The following is a 12,592-nucleotide window of genomic DNA, read 5'->3' on the forward strand; positions in this document are numbered from 1 at the left end:
TTTAAGGCTATGAGTCTATTTTTTGTGTGCATGTGTGCACACATACAGTTTTCAGAATACAAAATGCATTTTCAAAAATATAAAATTAAACTGCATTGTAAAAAAATTCCTAATCTAATTAAAGAAAAAAGTACTGGCACTCTGGGGACAGTACCCGTAAAATATATTTTATCACAAAATCCATTTTTGCCATAAAACTTTATACCATATTTTTTACAGTAATATTTATTTAATTACAGCGATTCAATAATTTTACAACAAATATTAATGTCAAATTGAAGTTTATCAGATTTTTTGTTCCCTAGATTGTTCCGGTGAAAATAGATTTTACGGTGAAATTTTACTATCTCTGAGATCAAACAAAAAACAAAAAATCTGATATACTCCAATTTTCTAAGTAATAATTAAAGAAGAATCACTGAATAAGCCTAATTAAATAAATGTTTCTGTGAAAATTATGGTATAATATCTTACGGTTAAAATGGATTTTACGATATAATGGATTCTAAGGATGGTACACCCTAATTGCCGGTACTTTATATCGTAATAACACAGTAGTTTACTAAAACAAGATTAAAATGTCAAATACATTGAGATGTAAATCATAAGTTTTTTAATATTGGTGTTAAGAAATTGTTTAAGCACTAAGAAAAATTCAAAATAATGGAAACTATGTTGAATAATTGTATCTGCAAAAAACATTAGTGAAAAGTAATTAGAAAAAAGTATCTTTGTTTAAGATTTTAAGTCATTAGCGTATGTATATTTGACCGAAGCGCCACCTTTAATTTTCATCAGATTTATTTGTTTTAATATTTCACTTTAGGTTGCGTGGCAACCAGAGATAGTTTTTGTTGTTGTTCTTTTTTGTTGTAATTTAGAATTATAATTTTTAGAATCCGTTTTTGATGCTAAATTATTTGTTATTAAAAGATTAAAGTTTTATAATTGTTGTCATTCATCTGTAGAACTTGTAGTTCATTTGATTGATTTTATTTAAAAGGCGTCCGCATTATTTATTTTCATATATTAGCGACATTTTGTGGCGTCCGCGACAGGACGGTTGATACGCTATTTCTGATTTGAAAAATGTTTTTAGCATCAAAAGGATTTAAAAAGGAAGATCTTATTATTGTTGCCCAAGAAATTGGCGAAGTATTACCTCAAAAAGCTACTGTAGCGGATCTGAAAACGATCATTTTGAAAAGTAAAGAATATTTAGCTGATCCAGATTTTGTAACAAGTGTATTGGTAGCTACTGTCAAGGATCGACGACAAAAGGAGGAATATGAAGAAAAAGAGAGACAAAGAGAATATGAAGAAAAAGAGAGACAAAGAGAATATGAAGAAACAGAGAAACAAAGAGAATATGAAGAGAAACAAAGAGAATATGAAGAGAGAGAAAGTATAAGAAAACATGAACTGGAGTTGGCGAGAATTCAAGCTACATCGCAAAGAACCGGTGAGTCTCCGCCAAATATTATTAGTGCCAGTGCCAGAAAGCAGTTTAATTTGCCAAAATTAGAACTTAGGCAATTTAGTGGGGATTTAAAAGATTGGCTACCATTTTGGGGACAATTTGAACAAATTAATAACGATACAGATATTGCCCCTGAAAACAAATTTCAATACCTGATTCAGGCTACAACTGTTGGATCTAGAGCTAGAGAAGTTGTAGAAAGCTTTCCTCCAACAGCTGCAAACTATACCAAAGCAGTAGACAGCCTTAAAGCCCGATTTGGCAAGGATGACCTTTTGGTCGAAGTTTATGTTAGGGAATTGTTGAAGCTCATAGTTTCCGTTCAAAAGCATGAAAAGATATCTATGACGTCCCTTTATGACAAACTAGAGTCATATCTTAGAGCTTTAGAAACGTTAGGTGTTACGACCGAGAAATGCGCTTCAATACTATTCCCTATGGTAGAATCTTGTTTCCAAGAAGAGTTTCTAAAAGCCTGGAACCGAAGTTCTTCCCGCGTTGCTTCAGTTGACGCCAAAGAGCGATTAACGAACATTATGGCTTTTCTGAAGGCAGAAACGGAAGGTGAAGAAAGAATTAATTTGGCCATGTCAGGTTTTGGCTTGGGATCTGATGAAAAACGCCTACCCTTTAAAAAGAAAGCAAGAGATTTCCCAACAAAAAGATTTTCAACAGCGGCAAATCTATTGACTACAGATGTAAAAGATTTGAAGAAAGTGTGTGTGTTTTGTTCAGGGAAACATAAAAGTTCAGATTGCTTTTCCGCTCGAAATATGACTTTAGCTGAAAGAGAGAACATAGTAAGAGAAAGTCAATGTTGTTTTGCCTGTTTAATGCAAGGACATCCAGTTCGTAAGTGCAAAGCTTTTATAAAATGTGTCATATGCGGTAAAAGACATGTGGTACTAATGTGTGAATCTTTAGCTGCAAAAAATCGTGAACCCGATAAATCTGGGCAGAAAAGTGAGAGTTCCGAAATAAACATGTCCAACATCACGTACGGTCCGAAAGTGTTCCTTCAAACTATGAAACTAAAGCTGATATCTGATAGAAAAGAAATTGTGGTGAGAGCAGTTTTAGATTCTGGATCACAAAGAACATATATTTTAAAAAATTTGGCTGAAACGATGAAATATGTTCCCTTGAGAAAAGAAACTCTCATACACTCTTTGTTTGGTGGTCATAAATCAGATAAATTTGAACACACGTGTTATAGAATTAGATTAAGGAATCCAGAGAATAACTTGACTTGTAACATGGAAGCTTTAGATCAAGCATCTATTTGTGATACTATAACACCTGTTAGCTTTGGACCCTGGTTAAAAGAGCTTGAAGAAATTAATATAAAGTTGTCAGACGTCGGAAATGAGTCACAACCAGTTCAAATTCTGCTTGGAGCTGACGTAATAGGAAAACTTATGACAGGAAAACGAAGAGTTTTGGCAAGTGGATTAGTAGCAATAGAGACACTATTGGGATGGACTTTAACAGGGAAAGCACCTGAAAATGATTTACCGTCAAGCAACGCAATGTTGGTTACTTCACTTTTAGTAAAAGAAATGGATATTTCTGAGATGTGGAGATTAGATTCTTTAGGAATAAAAGATCCTTCAGAACAAAAATCTAGAGAGGAACTGCAAGAAGCCTCAATGGAACATTTCTTAAATACAGTGAAAGTTGAAGGAGACGGCCGTTTTATAGTTAGTCTGCCATGGCTTGATGGGCATTTGCCTTTGCCAGATAATTATGATTTGGCGTTAAAGAGATTGCAAATGACAACACGCAAGTTGAAAACCGACAAATTGTATGATGCCTATGGAGAAGTGTTCAAGGACTGGGAGAAAGAGGAAATAATTGAAGAGGTTCCAAAAGAAGACATGGAGATACCTTGTCATTACTTACCTCATCGACCTGTGATAAAGGAGAGCAGCACAACTAAAATCAGGCCCGTGTTCAATGCTTCTTCTAAGAGAAAAGGAGTTCCTATTTTAAATGATTGTGTAGAAAAAGGGTTAAATTTGATAGAAGTAATTCCCTCAATGATAAATAAATTTCGAAGATATCAATTTGGCGTAACAGCTGATATACGTAAGGCTTTTTTGCAAATAAGTCTTTATGAAAATGATAGAAATTTCTTGCGATTCTTATGGTATGGAGAAGATGGACAGCTGAAACATTTTCGTCATCGAAGAGTTGTGTTTGGTGTCTCTTGTAGTCCGTTTTTGCTAGGAGCCACTATTCAATACCATTTGAATAATAAACTAGAGGAAGCAATGAGAGGGAATGAAAAATACCCTAAAGAGATTATACAGGAACTAATATGCAGTTTTTATGTAGATAATTGCCTCACAAGCGTGAAAACTGAATTAGAGCTGAAACAATTCATAGAAGTTGCTACTAATATTATGGCTGAAAGACAATTTGATTTACGAGGGTGGGAGTCTACTAACCCATCAGAACCTAATTCTAGTGAGACCAATATTCTGGGAATGAAGTGGAATAGACAAAGTGATACTCTGTTAATTAATATTCCTGATATGAAAGACACAAAACATGAAAAAATCACCAAAAGAAGCATTCTAGCTGCCTCACACAGAGTTTTTGATCCTATGGGGATAACTAGCCCGGTATCGCTACGACCAAAATTATGGTTACAAAATTTGTGGAAAGCTAAAATTGGTTGGGACGATGAAGTTGACACAAAAACACGAGAAGATTTTACAAAGTGGCTAAGTCAGCTTGAATATCTGAAGCACATAGAAATCCCAAGGTGGTTACATTGTGACAAAGGTTACGAACGCATTTCATTACATTTCTTTTGTGATGCCAGTAAATTTGCGTATTCCACAGTAGTTTTCCTGAGAAAAGAAGATGAAAGCAATGTTCAAGTCCACCTGATACAGAGTAAAGCAAGAATAGCACCTAGCGGGAAAAAGGAAACAACGATTGCTCGACTTGAACTTCTTGGTGCCACAATTGCAGCTCGTCTATCTATTGAAATAGTAAAACAGTTTCCGACGGATAAAGTTCATTTCTGGACAGACTCAACAACTGTATTAGCTTGGCTTAAAAGAGAAGACACATGGGGTGTATTTGTGGAAAATCGAGTTCAGGAAATCAGGAAATTGACTCCAGTAAAAGCATGGAGGCATTTGCCCGGATCTATGAATCCCGCAGACTTACCAAGTAGAGGTTGCTCTGCTCAACAACTTGGCAATTCGAAGTGGTGGGAGGGCCCCAGCTGGCTATATCTTTCCCACACGCAATGGCCTGTAGCAGCTGACGAAATTTCCGTTAATGAAGAGGAAGTAAATTTGGAAAAAAGAAAACAAGTAGTTATTTCCATGGTAAATATTGCAGTAACGGAAATATGGTGTAATTACTTTTCAACATATAGCAGAAATGTAAGAGTAGTAGCTTGGATCCTACGTTTTGTCCACAACGTTTCACATCAGGATAAGTTGAAGGGAAATTTAATCTATGAGGAGTTAACAAAGGCCGAAAGTGTGATTTTTAAGTCAATGCAAACAACGCATTTCCAAGATGATAAATTTCTCGCCAAAATACAAGCTTTTCGAGATAAAAGTGATATTCTGAGAGTAAAGACCAAACTGGTACATAGTGATGAGAATGAGAATTTCAAATGTCCAATCCTTTTACCTGCTATCAGTGTTGTGTTAGAATTAATCCGTGAAGAGCATATAAAAGCGATGCATGCAGGTCGTTCCATCTTACTCTCAAGACTCAGAGAGCGATACTGGATTCTTAAAGCTAAAAAGTTAGTAAATAAAGTTATTTCCAAGTGTGTGACTTGTAAGCGTCATCAAGCTAAACCAGTAGAAGTTCCTTTTGCGCCCCTTCCAAGACAAAGAGTTACTCAGACAAAAGTTTTCCAAGTGTCTGGTGTGGACTATGCCGGTCCTCTGTATCTAAAATCGAATGAAAAAGCTTGGATCGTTTTGTTTACCTGTGCTGTGTACCGAGCAGTTCACTTTGAATTAGTACGGTCTCTCACTACAGATGCTTTCATTCAAGCATTCAGACGATTTATCGCAAGAAGAGGTAGAATATCGGTCATTTACTCGGATAATGGAAAGAACTTTGTAGGAGCAAACAATTATTTAAAGAATTTAGATTGGGACAAGATTGCTGTGTACTCAACCGCTCAGAAAATAATTTGGAAATTTATTCCACCCACAGCAGCATGGTGGGGTGGATGGTGGGAGCGGATAGTTGGAATGCTTAAGACTCTTCTGCGTCGTGTGTTAGGTAAATCTGTTGTAGATTATGAAGAACTAACTACAATTTTATGTGACTGTGAATCGGTTATAAATAGCAGACCATTGACCTACATTCACGATAATCCATCTGAATTAGTACCTTTAACTCCGGCAACATTTATATACGGGGAAGGTAGCAACAGCAACGAAACTCCCGATCTAGACCTTGTGAATCGAACCTCTATGTTGAAACGTGTGAAAGTTTTGCAAAAATTACGTGAAGATCTCAAACAAAGATTTAGAAATGAATATCTTGCTCAGCTAGTGCACAAGGGAATAAGAAGGAATGATGTAATAAACATCGGTGATATTGTTTTGATAGGACAAGATAATGCTCGACGCATAGATTGGCCTCTTGGAATTGTCTTGGAGCTTTATCCTGGAAAGGACAGTATTCCTAGAGTAGCCAGATTAAGAACCTCTCAAGGAGAAAGGATCCGACCTTTCCAAAGACTTTATCCTTTAGAGTTATCAGCAATGAACGATATGGATGTTCTGGAAAAGTCTTCAAAGAAACTTAACTTGGAAGTTGATAATATTCCTAAGTCCGTTGATGTGCCTGATAATTTGGAAGTGAATTCTCCTATCAAAGGCAGATTGGGAAGAATCATAAAAATTCCACAACGTTTAGATTTATGAACTTTTTGTTATTTACATAATGACTGAATATTTTTTATTAGTTTCATATAAAGGTGACCAATATACATGAGTTAGTTTGTATTTTAAAGAAATGCTAAATGATTGTTCCAAAGTTCTATTTATAATATCACTTTGCAAGGTGGGAGTATGTTTAAGATTTTAAGTCATTAGCGTATGTATATTTGACCGAAGCGCCACCTTTAATTTTCATCAGATTTATTTGTTTTAATATTTCACTTTAGGTTGCGTGGCAACCAGAGATAGTTTTTGTTGTTGTTCTTTTTTGTTGTAATTTAGAATTATAATTTTTAGAATCCGTTTTTGATGCTAAATTATTTGTTATTAAAAGATTAAAGTTTTATAATTGTTGTCATTCATCTGTAGAACTTGTAGTTCATTTGATTGATTTTATTTAAAAGGCGTCCGCATTATTTATTTTCATATATTAGCGACAATCTTGTTTGGATGTTCAGTTTAAATAAAACATCTCTGAGCAATGATAAATTTAATAAACAAATGCAAATAATTGTTAAAGATTTAAAAAAAACGATGCCGTAATAATAAATATTAGCTCGCACCATTCTGCCACATTAAGTATAAAATTGGAAAGAGTGCTTGAAATTTTTTGAGTTTCAATCTTTTTTACAACAATGGCTAGGAAATTTTATGACTTATTTATATTTTGGAACCAATTTCAAGGAAAAGCGTACACAAAAAATTAGACTTTGGCCCTTTTAAACATTAAAAAACAATAACTATAACACATAAAACCTGAATTTTAGCAGAATTTAAGCTCTTTTTCAATGCGAACAATACCATCCTTTTTAAAATAAAGATTTTTCTAGGAAACAAGAGGCAACTACGAAAAGATAGGGAACAAATTTAACAAAGTGTTGAATGCAAAATCTCATAAAATATCTGAAAGAGTGGCTGTTTGCGAAAAGAAAATTGCTTATGTGCTCCATTCAATAAAGATGCAATCTCACCTTGCTTTATGTACACGACCTCGACTTAAAGTGTGGTACTGCTATCATAAATGAAAATTGAATTTTCTGGGAGGTGACAATATTTGCACTGAAATCCAAAATTAAATACAATTCTTATTCTCGGCTTGGCTAACATATGTAAAGATAAGGGAACACATAGTTTCCTAAACGGAAAAGAGGAAGTGTTAAGCGTGAAAAATGTAAAGTTGAAAGCAGCTCCTTTAAATATAGGGACAGCGATTTTATAAGAAAACTGCACTTGGCTACATTGTTTCGAAAACATTACTGTAAATTATTATTATACTAGGCTAAAATGAATCTAGACTAGATTAATATTTCCTTCAAAAGATAAGACGAAACACACAAATAAACATTTATTAGCAGAGGATTCGGTAACTGTTTATATAGTAAGATTTACGTTTCTCAAAGAATGTTTGAATAACATATGAGCTTAAATTTAAGTCTCTATAACTGTTGGAAAATGTTTGTTAGTTAGTTATAAAATATATTTTATATTAAAGTTAATTTCGTTTAGAAATTTGTATAAGGAGACCCCAACTTTCTTATTATTATTGTATCTTTAGAATCTACAGTTGTTCATGTAATGATGGACATATAATAAAGTCTATATAATGATACCCATGTAATGATGGTAATATAATGATGTCCATGAAATCATCGGCGTATAATAATAAATGTAAACAATAAGAAATATAGTTTTCTAAAATATATAATAGAAGTACAATGAAACTGTACTAAGTATAAAGTGCGTTCACGGTTCTAAGTTTATATAAACATAAACAATGAGAATATAACTATGGTCAAAATTATCAAAATATAGTAAAGTTTTCTATTTCTGACTGTATGAGAACACTAAAAGGATACCATGTAATGATAATGATACCCATGTAATGATAATGATACCCATGTAATGATGGAAATATAATGATGTCCATGAAATGAGATCGGCATATAATGATAAATGTAAGCACTAAGAAATATAGTTTTCTAAAATATATAATAGAAGTACTATGAAACTGTACTAAGTATAAAGTGCGTTCACGGTTCTAAGTTTACATAAATATATAAACTGAGAAAAATACTGTGGCCAAAACTATCAAAATATAGCAAAGATTTTTATGCTTCTGATTCTATGAGAAGACCAAAAGGTTCCATGATTTTTCCGAAGCGCTTTGGTAATGATTTTCGTAAAATTAACAATACTAGTGAGCTGCTCCCCCTGCTCACTAACGCTCGCCAATCCCCGAAAATTGCTACGCAATCTTATATGGTTTGCTTAGCAAACCAAGCTCGCTTCGCCCGCTACTAACTTAGGTACATTGCAAATGCACAAAATTCTAAGAATTCAAAACAATCATTCAATTCCATATAACAACTTTTTTTTCTAAAAAAAAATTTACATCTTTTTAGTAAATACTAAGTCATTAAAATAAATTTGAATTCAAATAAATGACATGTAATTCGTTAAACCTATTAGAAATGTGCTATAGTATAAAATCTTAAGATAAAATTTCTAAAACTGATATCTCTTTAAAAAGGTTAAAATTTTGGCCGTAATTAAGTCTATTAAAAATTGAAATAAGAGAATTGCAATGGAAAAACCTACATAAACAAAACATTGAATTTCGGAAGAAATCACATTTGGTGAGAATGCTCTCGTCAAAAAATGCAAAATAAACTGACCTCAAATAAAACTCAAAGGACTTCGAATCAAATAATTAAAGAAACTACTATCACGTTTAATATAAAAGGAAGATTTATTAACTAAAAAATAAAATTACAGCATCGCAGTTCTAAAAAACAAATCTTACACTCACTCAAAAAAAAAAACAATTTACATTCTAAATAGTCACCATAGCAACCACAAAACTCTTCGCGTTACCATCTATAAACTGATATATAATAAATGAATTATTTAACAAAAAATACGATGCGCATAAGCACATAATATTTTGCACTCTGGTTATTTCCGTTTCCGTTTTTAAAAGCGCTATATGTTGAGTCACCTTATCTAGAATTGGCATGTGACATTTTTAGTGGTAATCATTGGTCGATTTTCTAGCGTTGCCATTCGGGGAGTTGTAATGAGGCTTTTTTTTGTCGCCGTGTAAGAGAAATATATATATAGATTTGTGAAAATTGTGATAAAATTTGATAAATATGGCACAGTTTGGTAATTTTATCATCATACCTTAAGGCAGTGGTCGGCAAACTTATTAGCCAAAGAGCCAAATATGAAAATTACAACAATTTTTAAAAAAATTGGGAGCCAAATCTGCTTGTTTAGTAAACTTTTATTACACTAAATAAGTAGTACACTAAATAAAGCTATATTTCATACTTAATAAATATTTATTAATGCGAACAATGTGCTTGCGTCTCTTTGGAAAGTTTGAGTAAGTCAGGTTTGTATGTTGTTGTTTTTAATTTTAGGCATAATTCCAAGTTCTAATCAATAAGACGACTCCTCAGTTTACTCTTGATAATGCTCATGCTTGAAAAAGATTGTTCGCATATATATGTAGAACCGAAAAGGGAAAGAAGAGCAAACGCGAGCTTTTTCAGCTGATCGTAAGAGTCAGGAATACTATTCCAAGCGTTGAAAATGATCATGTCTTCCTTCTCCAGGACATTCTAAGCAGGCCACTTGTGTTGTGAACTAAGATCAAATTTTTTCTTCTCCAATATTTCCAATTCAACACAAAGACGTTCGAATTTAGAGCGCCATATCTCCTTCTTTGTTAAATCCAGGAATTGTATTTCAAAGCTACCAATGTCAATTTCAAAAGGAGAAAATTTCAACTCGGTTATCGTAGCATTAAGAGGATATTTGACAAATGCTAAAGTTGCTCAGCTGTTTTTAAATTCCTGAAACCTGCTGAGAAATGCTTCCCTCATATTTAAAATTATTGTATTAAAATGGTGTTTATCAATATAGGAATTATTTTCTTGGCGATGCTTCAGCAGGCTCGGAAAGTGAAACAATGTTTCCCTCTCAAAATCCTGAGCAAAAATGGATAATTTGTTTCCGAATGTTATTACTTCTTCTAACATCGAAAAAATTAAATTTCCTTTCCCTTGTAGTTTACGATTATGCTGATTGCCATGGAATAGAACGTCCACCATGAAATAGAAGTTTTGGATCCACTGATCGTCTGTTAGTTCTGGATAGTGAACTCCCTTTTCAAGGAGAAATGCTTTAATTTCCGGAAAAAGAGACGCGAAACGTTTTAAAACGTTCCCTCTTGATAACCAACGTACCTTGTTATGAAGCAGAAGATCACTCTCCATTTCAAATAAAATTTCTTTGAATTGGCGATGATTAAGAGCTTTAGCTAAAATGGGGGTATTAGCTAAATGGTAATCGGAAATCACTAATTCCATAACTTTACAAATTCCATCCGGAAATGTTTGCTCACAAAGCGCTTCTTGGTGAATGATACAATGGTAAACAAGTATCTCGTGACTAATTTTTTCCTTCAAAATAGCAAAAACCCTTTTCTTACGCCGGTCATACTTTTGGTCTCATCTGTTGAAATCGACACAATTTTATCGAGGGGAATATGATGTTTATCCATACATTCAATTACAGCATTTGCGATATCTTCTCCACGCGTTTGACCTTTGAGTGGCAATAATCCCAAAAGTTCTTCTTTAGGGCCTGAATGAGACATAAATCTTACAAAAAGTGAAACTTGCGCTGTATCATTTATGTCACAAGACTCGTCGACTGCTATTGATAAAGCCGAAACCAATTTCAGATCTTCGATATGCTGGGTGGTTATATTCGAACACATTTTAATTGTTCTATCTTTAATGGTTTTGGCAGACAATGGTACCTCTTTAATTCTTTTCAGAATATCTGCTTTATTCTTGAAATCCCGAAATAACTCTTCGGATTAATTTATCAAAATAAGATGTAATTTTTTCTTAACAAGTTTTTTTTTTTAAATGAAAATATTATTGCGCCTTCCGTGGATATTGGAGCCAGAGCCGCACTTAAGGAGTCAAAGAGCCATATGCGGCTCTGGAGCCGCACCTTGCCGACCACTGCCTTAAGGTATGGTATAAAAATCAATGAAATATGTTTTCAATATGAAATATGTATGTATCAATGAAATATGTATGCATTGAAATATTCGATGAAATACGTTTTTAAATTTTCTATTTTTTTTCTAAATGTACGATAATAAGAAGTATAATTTTTAAAACCAGAATTTCCTGTAAACCGTTACCATATCAATAAAAGATTATCGAATGCATGGTCTAAAAACCGTATATTTTGGTTTTTAATACAAAAATTAGTTTTTTTCCAGAAATGTATAGTATGGTAATTTTACCAGAGTTTTTTTCCCCTGTAGGCATAGCGATATTATACCTATGCTATATACTGACGATATTATACCTTTCATTGTTTCTTTAAAACACTGAATTTATATCGGTTTATTTTAACAATTCATTTATTTATATAAATGACCCGATAGTTTATTTTATTTTTTGTACATATACAAGAAATTGTGATGTTTTGTTCGAAATATTTAAGTAAATATTAAAATAATTTAGCCACGAGAAGCTATAAGATTACGGTTTGGTTGCTCTATAGTAGCTTATTTATTACAGTCTCAGTATATTTAAAATGATGTAGAATATAAGTATAATGAAAGTAATAAATACTTGTCATATTCAATTTATATTGCGCGTAATCGTTTTTTTTTCTGCACTAAATTCTTACGTCGTACTGATATTGCTTGACTTAAGTAAGAAGGCAAGGCAAGTTTAATGGGCGATTCTCACGAAATACGACAATTGACAGTCTTTTGCTCCAAGGTCTAATACTATACTACTTTAATTTTAAGGGTCCGTTGACCTTCTTTCTCATGTGTTTCAATGTTTTCGAGGCTTGTTGCCATCGCTGTTACTGTAAAATTTTTAACATTTTATTTCTATATAATTGCTGTCAAATTAAATTGTTGTTCCACTGCATTCGGCGAATGGGCCTATAGGCCTAGGCCGCTGTAAAATTTCCTATACTATACTACTAAAAGAACATTTTTTTAAATTAATAAATGGCATTGCTGTTAGCATTTTGAAATTACTTTGCATTAGCATTAAATGTTTTGTATATATGAAAAATTTTATTAAATTTTAAAATGTCATTTTCTTCGTATGTCACAAACAATATTTCT

The 12,592-nt window shown here is 33.0% G+C and overlaps 1 protein-coding gene across 1 annotated transcript; it reads left to right on the forward strand.

Moving 5' to 3' along the window:
• The first annotated feature begins 1,089 nt into the window (after positions 1-1,089).
• Positions 1,090-6,399, forward strand: LOC147804067 (uncharacterized). Its single transcript, XM_087151404.1, has 2 exons — positions 1,090-1,207; positions 1,328-6,399. The coding sequence occupies exons 1-2, from the start codon at positions 1,090-1,092 to the stop codon at positions 6,397-6,399; spliced, it is 5,190 nt and encodes a 1,729-aa protein (XP_087007530.1).
• Positions 6,400-12,592: the final 6,193 nt, after the last annotated feature.

This window comes from Parasteatoda tepidariorum, chromosome 9 (genome assembly GCF_982258835.1).
Source record: "Parasteatoda tepidariorum strain Cologne lab strain chromosome 9, Ptep-v5.0, whole genome shotgun sequence".
NCBI lineage: Eukaryota > Metazoa > Arthropoda > Arachnida > Araneae > Theridiidae > Parasteatoda > Parasteatoda tepidariorum.